The sequence below is a fragment of the Peromyscus eremicus genome, chromosome 3 (assembly GCF_949786415.1).
Source record: "Peromyscus eremicus chromosome 3, PerEre_H2_v1, whole genome shotgun sequence".
Taxonomy (NCBI): domain Eukaryota; kingdom Metazoa; phylum Chordata; class Mammalia; order Rodentia; family Cricetidae; genus Peromyscus; species Peromyscus eremicus.
The window spans coordinates 7,281,066-7,293,067 of NC_081418.1; the positions used below are offsets into that span (position 1 = coordinate 7,281,066).

The following is a 12,002-nucleotide window of genomic DNA, read 5'->3' on the forward strand; positions in this document are numbered from 1 at the left end:
GAGAGGGCACCAGCACTCTTGGAACTGGGGTGACAGGTACCACAGAGCCTGCCAACATGGTGGTTGGGATCTGAACTCCAGATCTCAATATTAAACCTCAAGCACTCTTACATTGCTGAGTCATTTCTCCAGTGAGATCATATTGTTTTCTATGTAAGAAAAAAAGCCTGTCCAGTAGATCCGTCCCTGTTCCATGAATAGATGTTGTAAGGAACGCCAAGCCATAGTATCGCTATTCTTACTGCATGCTTCCACTCAAGGACAAGCCTTCATCAGTTCTTACCTCATCTTGAGATTTGACCAGAGTTCTGAACGTTTTTTCTCCACTTTCTCCATCTATCATTTTATTTCGAATCTAAGAGAAAACGAAGCAATTGCTTTATTCCAGGAAACAAACTGACCTCCTGAAGATTATGAAGCCATTCATTTCAAGGTTTTCCCTTATTTCAAGGAAACTGAACAGAATGGCAAAGCGGTTGCACTAGCAGATGAGATTATTCGGGATTTTTATGCTGCCACATTGTAACCATTTTACATTACTGAGCAGTAACAAAACATGCTTATTGAATTTTTCATTAATCAGTAAATTTTGAAGCATGACAGTAATGGAGTCTCAATTTCCTTGAAGCTTCTGGCATTTCAGTGGGAAGCAGATACTGTGAAGTAAAAATGTATGTATATTCACAGAGCTAACCGTAATGTGATCGATTTCAGATTCCTGCCTCACCTAAATAACCAGTTCTTGGCTAGAAGGGTTTAAAATTGTCCTTGATAGTTTGCCATTGTTGTTTGTTAGTTTTCCAGAGCAGGCCTCACTCTGCATACCTGGGACTCACTTCACAGACCAGACTGAAGTCAAACTTGCAGGTTCTTAGGCCCCTGTCTCCAGAGACTGGGATTACAAACCCCCACATCTGGCTTGCCCCTTATAATTTACTTTTTAATTCCTTTTTAATTGTCCTATGTAGCAGTTCTGAAGAATGGCATAAGAATTATAAGGACCTATTAGGATTTCACTTTTCATAGTGCAGCCCTCTTACAACTTCCTAATTCCTTAAAAGTAAAGCCAGGCCAAACTTATAGGACAAATGCTCCAGTCTACTGGAAACTCTCAGAATTTCTTTCTACTTGATTTTCACTTTATATATTTCCAGCATGTTACATTTGGGCTTTAATAACTATCAGTGAGTGGACAAATCGGTGAGAGCAGACAAAGAAATCTGCAAACTACAGGAGGAATCGAACTTACTTCAAGGATGTTCGGTTTGAAGTCAAAAAGTAAGAAGCGTTAAAAAATAACCCAACTTTACTATGTACGAGGTCTTTTTCTTAGCCCTTCTTCATATCCCATGTCATTCAGTCAATACACTAAGGGGAAGCAGGTTTTGAGAGACTAAATGGTGACTCAGTGGGACTGAAACCGACCTCAATCTCTTCATCACTCTACCGTTAAGATGCCAAATGCTTTAAAGAAATCACCTAAAATGTTCCAGCTCTCACTATGTCACACTCGAGGGTAATGATCAACTTAATCTATTTTTTCGATTATATAACTATCGTTACTATTATGAAACACCCCGGCAGAAGAAGTGGCATGTGACTTTGTCACTGAAGTAAGACAGAAACACGTTGAGTGTCTTCAGACAAACATGGCAGCTGCTTTCTTCACATGCTCTTCATGTAGTTGGGTGGCTGGAACCATTCCAACTTCTCTTTCAACTGCATAGCATGTCTGTCTCTACAAATTCTATTAAAATTATTGTAATTTCTGCACATTTAAAATCACTCTCCCTTCGGAGTGAGCAAGGCAACGGAAAACATGTAAGGCCACACCTAACCTGAAATACCCATTCTTTACCAGGATGGGTTACTGGAAGAAGACAGCCCAGGCACTTTAATGAGAAAGAACACACCAGTGTGGCTAGGAGACAGCCAGACATAAACCATTGCTCAAAAATGGTTTGTGGGATGGGCAACGCAGGCTCAGGCCATGTGTCTGCACGGCTTCGTCCCGCTACCCCCACCTCACTCACCTCCACTTTAATGTCATTCTCTAACTCTGCATCGAGGAAATCCAGTGTGACTGGCTCCTGAGATTTGGGGTTCTACACAGAAGACAATAATTAAGGACATATGACATTAGAAGGCATCGCTGTGCACAGAATAGCTTGAAGAGCATTCAGTATGAATGGATTCTATAAGTCACTTACCCTCTCTCAGAGCTAGGCATTGAGTTTTAAGTGCAACAGACAATTGTCATCAGTTATCAACTGAAGGCAGCAAGGGGCTGGAAACAGAACCCCTGAGTTCCTAAACACTCCTTCCCATGCTAACATCCACTGCCTGTTCTTGTGGTGTGTAAAGGAGCCCACTGTGGAACACGACAGTATTTATTTACATCTCAGTGGCTGCTATTAGCCTGCTAAATTCACCTCATTTGGTGTGATTCTAATTTCTCAAACATTAAATGAGGCCATAGACAAGTGCATAGACAAATACCTGTTTCCTTATAATTCTTGCTACATCATATAGCATGTCATCTTACAGTTCTAACACTTAGTAGAACAAAAGATTCTACTTAAAAGATTTCAAAATGGCCAGGCGGTGGTGGCGCACGCCTTTAATCCCAGCACTCGGGAGGCAGAGCCAGGCGGATCTCTATGAGTTCGAGGCCAGCCTGGGCTACCAAGTGAGTTCCAGGAAAGGCGCAAAACTACACAGAGAAACCCTGTCTCGAAAAACCAAAAAAAAAAAAAAGATTTCAAACTTCAGAAGATAGATATTAAAAAATTTGTTAAGTGGTGGCGCATGCCTTTAATCCCAGCACTGGGGAGGCAGAGCCAGGCGGATCTCTGTGAGTTTGAGGCCAGCCTGGGCTACCAAGTGAGTTCCAGGAAAGGCGCAAAGCTACACAGAGAAACCCTGTCTCGGAAAAAAAAAAAAAAAAGAAAAAAATTTGTTAAAAAGTATCATTCAAATCTGGCCAAAATTAGATACTAGTAATCAATGCAGCCTATTTTTGGTTACTTGCAAGTGTCACAGAGATTTTACCAAGAGCTTGACACTGTTTCAAACACCATGCTAAAGAGATATGCCTCCTCCCACACTAGAAGCAGACAAGAATCTGTCCAATTAGTGTATCTTGTTTAGATGAAGAATGACATGATATACGACACACAGAATATATTTATTTTATAATCATGAAAAATTCCTTATTTCAGGGAATATTCATATTTTTAAAAATCAGAATTTCAGCTCTTCATGGTGTTTGATGAATGAGAACTCTTCAAGTCCCTGCATCCTTTGTAAGGGTGAGGGAGCAGAGGACTGAGTCCAGGACCTCATGTTAGCTCAGCAAGCGCTCTACCCCTGAGACCCGGTCCCCAACCTTGCCTTTTATAATTGAGAAAATATTCATTTCTTTAGAACTCTGTATAATCAGAGTTTCTATACTACTGAAAGAAAGTATTGGTTTTTTTCAACACAATACACTATTGTTTGAACAGCTTTTGTTCTGGGAACAAACATTTCTTTGAAATGTAGATGCAACATGGAAATAAAAGTCAATATTGAGAATTTTCTTTACTTCACGAAACTTGCAACTTTCCTAACAAAAAGACACAACAAATGTTCTACAAACACTACTGTATAAACATTCAAATTAAGATGGAAACCAATGCAAAACAAACTCAAGACAATCAAATGGTAAAATGAAATCAGAAGTAGGAATATGTCTCTTACATGCAATGGATAATGCATAGCATGACCAGCCCCAAACAGCATGCAGGGGGGAGCCATTATCAGGAGGAATTGGCAATATGCAGATCATGTCCCAATCCAACATATAAAGACAGAGAAGAAAATGAAATCATAAAAGAAATTGTCAATGCATCACTTGTATTTGTAAATGGCAACTGAGCAAAACATTGTTTTAGAAAGATCCATCACTTTTATAAGAACTAGAAAATTGAAAAAAAAAAGTCTTCTAACAAGAAAACAGCAACCTGGGCTGAAGAAATCTATTTAGTCTCATGGTCTCTGAAATCCCACACAAAGAAAAATTAAGTGTCTAGAATATCTCATCAGCATGAATTTCAGCTAGCATAGTTATTAAGGGCAGTATGTGATGTTAACAAAATTTAAATTTGTAACAATTATGAGTAAGTATTAATACAATGCCTCAGATTTCAAAAACATTTCCCCCAATTAAGAAGTCTCATGTGGCTGCTAGTTTGCCATTTACAGTTTGCATAGAATAAAAGAAAATCATTATTAAGGTTGCTTATTTTTAATTATTTAATATTTACATGCAATATTTGGTATTGTGGTAAAAATAAAATTCACCAAAACGCACCTGATAGCAAAAATTATAATTTAAGGTATTACAAAAGTAACATGCAAACAGAAAAACAAAATATTTTCCTAGTTGAGAAAGGCATATACATCATCATAACCTCTACAGAGACCAAAAATGGTCCTAAGACTTTAAGATGATGCAACACGAGACTCAGATTACAGCAGAGTTCTAGCTCTGTGAGAGAACTAAAGCTTCACTAGTCCAAATCACTACACTTTTGACAGATAGGGAAGCTTACAATGAGAATTTTCAAGGGTGGAACATAGCATCAATACGTATGTTTCCCAAGTGGAATGCAGATGAAAATTGGTATAACTCACTGCTTGACAGATGAAAACAGTGGTGTACTGCTCAAAGAGAAAGTGTTGGCTACAACAGGACCAGATTATAACTCAGTCCCACTGTCCATACTTAAAGATCACTTAACACCATGCTGTCTCTCCAGATAAACAGTACCATGTGTTTTAAAGGAAATAATAGGCTTACACAGAAATCTACAATGATTTTAAATATTTTTCTAACATTGTGGATCTCTCTGAATAAGTTCTAGAAATATCCTCTTATGGTGAATGCCTTCTGCCTACATGTATCTGTAAGTAATGTGTGCCTGAGGACTATGTGAGCACACTGCCCACAGAAACCAGAGCTGGAATTACTGATGGCTGTGAGCCACCATGTGGTCCTGGGACTTACACCCTGGTCACCTAGAAGAGCAGCTAGTGCTCTTAACCACCTTGCTGTCTCTCCAGCACCCAAAATTCCACTTTTAGAAATTAAAAAGACAAAACAAAACAATTTGGCTAAAAATTCTTATTTATAGAAATCACAACATAGGAATCATGACTTTATTTGCACTAAGAAATCAATTTCACAAGCAAACTGTTAGGAAAATATGGATATGATATTAATTTCACCAATTTAATAACAAATCTCTTCAGGAGCCATTTCATTCTGATTATTCTGATTAACGTTATTATTAGATCGATTTCCTTTGCCATCTTTCAGCCAGTGCACACTCTTTACCATAATTAGCACACTTTGCCCCAGCTCACTGAGAAGAGAAGCTCATTTTTGCCTCATGCTCTGGAAGCCTGGTGTCAGGAAAGGCGCTTGCTCTTAGAAGCCTTGAGAATGGAAGCTTGATCTCAACCTGATTTAGCCCATTTGAAAGCGCGGCTGTCTACCTCATTCACAGTTACCTGAACGTTGGGTCTCCTTTTTCTTAAGTTAATTGTTGGTATGCCTACACCAATAGGCTGAAGCAACAGAGAAATAGTAGTTCATTATCCTACATATCAACACTGTAAGAATTCTATCCTGCAGTCAATTTTAGGCAGCCATTTCCTTGACAAGAAACAGAACAAATGATGTATTCACGGCTCCAAATATTTGTATCATAGAGTCCATGACAACAAAACAAAACAAGACAGCAACAAACCCGAAACTATTAATGGTAGTAAAGTCATTTTTTTAAAGAAACTGTTCATTTTTGTCCTGGATTTTCCTTAAGAATATAAAAATTGAAGAGTGGGAGAGATAGTTTGTCCTGGATAAATTATCTTGGCTGCAATAAAAAAAAGATTAAAAAATAAAAATTGTTGAAATGTACATGATACAAATACATAAAATAAAAAATTGGAAATGGCCCCAGGAAATTCTACTGTAGCAATCCTGCCTTGGTGATAAGTCCGTAAATGAAGGTTGGGCCTCTTAGAGGTAGCTAGGCAATGGCAGCAACAGCTTACGATGGGATTAGTACTTCCTTAGGGAAACCAAAGAGACCCCTTGCGCCCTTGGCCCCTCTGCCATTGCGGTTAGAGGGAAAAGCTGTCTGCCAACGAGGAACATACACGGATCCACTCATGCCTTAGTCCTGCACTCCTTACCTCCTTAAAAAGGTGCAAAAAGTTTCATTGTTCAGAAGCATACCAGTCTTTGCATTTTTTAAAAAAGTTACCATAGCAGTCTGAATAGACTGTAATAAACATAATAGGGCATTATGAAATCATGAACATTTGAAATTTGACCCTTTGTTATCTAAAAGAATGAAGTCAGCGGTATCTATTAATTAAAGGAGAACTCAACCATAGCACCAGATTTATTTTGAATATTGATTTCTAAGACATCAATTACACACAATTTTCTATATACTTAGCATTTATCAGAATTTATCAAAATAGTAAATCTAATAAACTAATCTGGTTCTTTTAATGTAAGAAATAAAAACCTATGGAGGAAAAATCAGGATAGATAATTCATTATTCGTTAAAATGTGGTCATGGAGCGACATATTTTGAAAAAAAATGAGACTATTCCATAGAGAAAAATGCACAAAAGATTTGTGACTAGTTTACTGATATTTTGGACCATCCCTGCAGAGCTGTCTATAAATTACAAAATTATACTGAAATATTTTATAATAACACTATAGTGCCAGGAAGAAATCATGTCACATTGACCTGGTTAAATCCTAACATTTGCATGTATCATTAGTTCAACTTGTGAAATAATAATGGTCGCTGGAGCTAGAACTTACTTTCAATTACATACATGGATTGCTGATGAAAGAATTAGGTTAACATTGACAGTTCCAGACCTCCATAACTACACTGGCCCTTTCTATTTATCATATATTCTCTGGAGCAATGCCCTCTTTGAGCCTTCAAGTTGCAAGTGAGATGCATGAAAATGAGATTCAAAAGGTGATAATGGCTGTCTGAGAGAAGAATAGTGGTTAAGATAACTTGGTAAGAGAAAATGAAGAACGCTTTCAGATTTTCATAGGTTGTCATCAGTGGCCTTGCCCTCTCTTAAGAGGCACAGGGCACTGTTCTTTTATCGGTAATGTTACAAAGAGATTTCCAAGCTACAATCCCATTATTGTTAGTCAGTAATTATACCAGACACTGGTAATGATAACCAAATTATATACATACCTTTGGCTGAAGATTTGGATGCAATAAGACGTAACCATTAGGATCGATGGCAAAATAGTAACCATTGGGGCACAGCTGGAAAAGAGAAAGCACCTTAGAGATCCCTAAGTCACAACCAGAGTCCACATTAAACATTTTAACAGTTACTCGGTACAAGTCTTGGAGCACAGAAGGAACAAAACCTAGTGTCTTCATATTTTAAAAAAGCTTTTTAACCTTAACCTCTTTTGCTCAATTAACCCTATGTATCTCATGCTCAAGAGCTTTATGGACGAACTGTACTGGTACATAGTTTGGAAAGAGGAAGTATAGTCAAAGGGTAGACGGCATCTTACTGTGAAGCGTGGTGTCAATCTCTTAATATCTTCCAGAGACACATCCACGCCCATCACACCGAGAATCAACTGGTTCTAAAAGAGGATGGCGAAGAAGTTAGTGCATTTTCTACCAGAAATTTTTCTACAAAATGTACCCTTTTATTATGGTAATGAATGATTTCCATATTAGTGCAAGCACAGGACACACACACACACACACACACACACACGCACACACACGGGGTTCTATTGGTGTCAATTTACAAGGACTCTCAGCTTTCACTGTTTTCCACAACTTTATCATCCCAATTACTTAGATGAAATATTAATGACTAAACCTAAATCATAAAAGGTATGAAAATTTTATTAAAGAAAATAGTTGGGTCGATAACTATGGTCTGTTGCTATGAACCAATCCTAGACTGAATAAAACCAGTAAATGAAAAACAATCTGATGGATAGGCCATACTAAGAATTTTAAAACATGAGAAGGAAAGACAGAGAGGATTACACTGCTGTGAATTTCAATTTTTAGACTTCACAAGTATTTAATTTATCAATGGCCCTTAAAAGTGAGACCCAGGGCTTTGTAGAACTTCCTTGCTAAGATGAGGCACTTCATTGAAATTTGTAAAACTTAAACAACAGTGCTCAAGTGCACCAAACCTCACTGAATTGCAAACCAGAAGTTAATATTCTTTTAATCCACCAATAGCACCGGCATTATAAGCCTTTAGTATTAAAAATAATTTCTATAGTCTTGCATTCATTCTTAACTATGCAATTCTATTTTCAAGTCTAAAGTATTTAATAAATAATAAACATAATATGTATATGAATTGCCTTTAACAATCAGTTACAACTTTCAAGTAGATAGCTTCTTGTATTGATATTACCAAAACTATAAAAATTGAATATTTTAATGAAACTAATTTTTCATTGTATTATAAAAAATACAGCAAGATACTGATTAGATCCATAGGTTATAATAAAAAAGCTATTACTTGGGAATTTGAAAGCAAGGATTCAATAAACATATATTTCTGCACCTGATTCAAAGAGAACCATGGCTTTGGTTAGTGTCTTTTCCCCCTGAATCACATGAATGTCTCAAGCACATTTTAAAAAGTGGACTCGTGATGCTATTGTGCGTTTATCATGTTGTTCCTTGCAGTCTGACTTCCTGACTTTCTCATCAGGTCACAGTTAGACCAAGTGAAGCCGAGTTCCGACTCTAGGGCCACAAGGATTGACCTTCACTTCCCTTTCCCCAGGTGGTTATCGAGTGGACAGCTGTTGCCAGTGGCCCCTAGCCTCACAAGACAATTACATCTTAGGTATCTCCTTATAGAAATATCTTATCCACATGGAGCTTCAACGTCATAGTTTATCATTTATTGTTATTAATTTTATCAATTAACTTTTAACCTTCAAGTTTGTCTTATTTTCAGATTGGCCAGTGACATTGAAGACAGGCAGAGTTCCAGTAATGACAAGTCCCAGCTCCTAAAAATAGATGGAGAGAAAAGGCCAATGAAAGTGACATTTTGAACTTTGTCCTACTGAATCAGCCTTTGAAACTGGAAACTTCACTTTGTACTTATCTTGTAAAGAGTCACAAACCTTAACAACTAATTTAGATTCTCTATAAAGGGAATTTTTAAAAAAAATCAATGAAAATTTCTTAGAAATAATAAATACTTATTAAGCAGTTTTGCAACACTGAATAAGAATTGTGAATAAAATAAGGCCAATGTACATAAATGTAACTGTAACATTCCAGTAACTCTGCTCATATCTACATTTCTTCCACAGTGATAATTTATTTAATACCAGGTACCTCCACAAGAGGACTGTCATTTAAATAGTACTTTAGATTTGCTGAAAGCTATTTTCTGTAGCTTCATTCACAATTTTTAAGCCCTAAATCAAAAGTGTCATGCCATAACACAAATGTCTAGCTGAATGTTGCAGTACATAGAAGAAACATGCTATTGATGGTGCATTTGTAGAATATTCTAGGTGAGCACTGTAATGTTTAGATTTTGTTTTTATAGCCTCCAAATGAAGGCTGTCTTAAACTAGACTCCAAGTATATTCTTTGTTCCAGGCACTGTGCACGCTTTCCACAGACTAGAAAGAAAACATAAGGGTCTCGCCTCCTGGACTGTGATACTTAGCTTAAACATAGCAACTCTTCCTGTCTGCCTTTATCTATAAAGAGCCTCACTTCATCTTCCAAAGGAAACCGTCTCTCTATGACTAGTCCTGTGTCTTTCCTCTACCCACACTCTCTAAAGGCGAGCCGGTGTTGGTATTATTTCTTCAGCGAACCCAGTGCCCCTAAATTTGCTAATGTATGGCTTTATGTGGTTCACCCTTCCCATGAATTATAGAAACATGGCTTGTTCTTACACTCAGCTAAAATATCTCCATTTTTTAACTGCTCCCTGCTGCAATTATATAACATCTTTCTTTTAAAGTGCCAAAGCTCTTCAAATTCTTCACATCACAGTTGTTATCAAATTTGGTCTTGAAATACTTACTGTATGTTCCCTTCCTAATAAACTGCTGATTTGACTGGCGTGCATTCTGAACCCCAAGCATGCAGTGGTTCTAAGTGATGGGTCATTTGTTTTCAAATCAGTAAAAAGAATGCTCTCTGTGTCCTCTGACCATCCAACTTACGTAGAAAGCTTTTTTTTTTTAAACATCTTGTTTCAGCTTGTAAAGTAGAACATTTACAATCAGCATTTCCTCCCAATGTTATTTGTGTTATCAGTGAGAACCTTGCCAGCAATGCAGACACTCTGGTTAATGAACTTCTGGTCATAGGAAATTCAGCAGGGCCTAACTATTGACTCCTATCATGTGCAATCCTGTGATGGATTTGAACAACTGAAACATCTTGGTCATGGCTAAAGATGACCATGTGACCTTAAGTAAATAAGTAACGTCAAGAGGGAACACTCACAGTCATTTTCTGGGGCTTGAGGTAAGCAAACTTCCCTTTATCGCTCTTAGCATGCGAGACTGCTGTTAATAGTCCCTACTTTTCCTCTAACTTCCTGTATATGTTTATTTTGTAAGTACCAAGTGATAAGTCATTCTAACGGGTTGTATTTTGCTCTTTAGTTCATCATTGCACTCAGAGAAGCAGCAAAAGGCATTTAACTGGGCTCCAAGTAGGAAAAAGGGCATTACTGCATCAGCATTTACTCTTCGCTTTGCATTTAGACTCTCCAGGAAACGGTAAATCTTTGGTAAATGACTAAAAAGTCCTTACATTCAGATTTGGAATATGAAACAATCTTAGGTATTATTAAGTTTTAATAACTGTATAATAAAGTAAAAATAAATTAAAACAGGATTTCTCAGCTTTTCCCATATTGACAAGTTGGGCCGGATAATTTTGTGCTTTGTGGTAAATGGGGCCAGTTGATGTATTTGGGATGTTTAACACCAGTCTAGGGTACTATCTGTTATATGCAAGTGGAAGCTCTCTTCACCACTCTGTGCTTGACAAAAACGTCTTCATACATATCCAAATATGGAAAAAGCAGTTGGAAACTACTGCTTAACACATGATGGGATGCTTGTGATAAGGTACCAGTTGCACTATAGAGAACCTGCGAGCAAATTTGGTCACCTTGATGTGATGCTTCCATAAGAATGTCTAAGTCGGAACTTAAAGCCCGAGAGTCTATATGAAGATGGGATTATGCCCATGCTGATTTAAATATGGTGTCAGAGTTTGGTAGCTCTAAGTGAATGCATAAACTTTTGAGTTTGCAGAAGTCTGGTTGCAATGGTGGAATGTGTTGTACATACAGTTAACAACTGACGGATGTTTAAAAATATAAAAATATGTGTTTCAAAATGTCTGTTCAAAATATGGAGTACTTGGTTACTACTCACATGACATTCAGCATTATTTCCTTTTATTAAAATATCAAAAAGTTATTGAAATTCCCATATATTCAGCATTCTAAGTTAGAAAACTGTTCTTTTTTGGTGGATAAAGAATAGCCTATACCTTTACATGTACGACTTTACACTAATGCAAATCTAAGATTTTCTAAATACTTTCCAAGACCTAGCTGAGAAATTTGCAAAGGAATGAATTTTGGAAAGGATTCAGAGAAGAGGAGAAGGGAAAGGTCGCTGGGAGAAGAAAGGTCAGCTCGGCGCTCCTGCTAGGACAGCTTAGGGCTGAGAAGGCAAACTCTTACCAGCGCATCCAAATACACATTTGTCCACTGGACTTGCTTTGCTTTGTCTCCTGCTAAAACCATGGGTCTTCCCAGAACGTCTAGATATTCCTATGTATACAACAGAAAGGTGGTAAAACATTGACAAAAGAACAAAAAACCAGAGATATTATGTTTAAAA

At 37.3% G+C, this 12,002-nt stretch overlaps 1 protein-coding gene across 2 annotated transcripts in view; it reads right to left on the reverse strand.

The window, feature by feature from the left end:
• Cacna2d1 (calcium voltage-gated channel auxiliary subunit alpha2delta 1) overlaps positions 1-12,002 on the reverse strand; it is a 440,143-nt gene that overhangs the window by 51,143 nt on the left and 376,998 nt on the right. Inside the window, exons 15-20 of one of the 2 annotated variants that reach the window (XM_059257264.1) lie at positions 11,843-11,932; positions 9,039-9,116; positions 7,629-7,703; positions 7,294-7,368; positions 2,034-2,090; positions 284-355 (exon numbers count right to left, since the gene is read on the reverse strand). In XM_059257264.1, the coding sequence (XP_059113247.1) occupies positions 284-355; positions 2,034-2,090; positions 7,294-7,368; positions 7,629-7,703; positions 9,039-9,116; positions 11,843-11,932 (447 nt within the window). Of the gene's footprint in view, positions 1-283; positions 356-2,033; positions 2,106-7,293; positions 7,369-7,628; positions 7,704-9,038; positions 9,117-11,842; positions 11,933-12,002 lie in introns of both variants that reach the window. The other variant, XM_059257263.1, reaches the window with a different exon arrangement.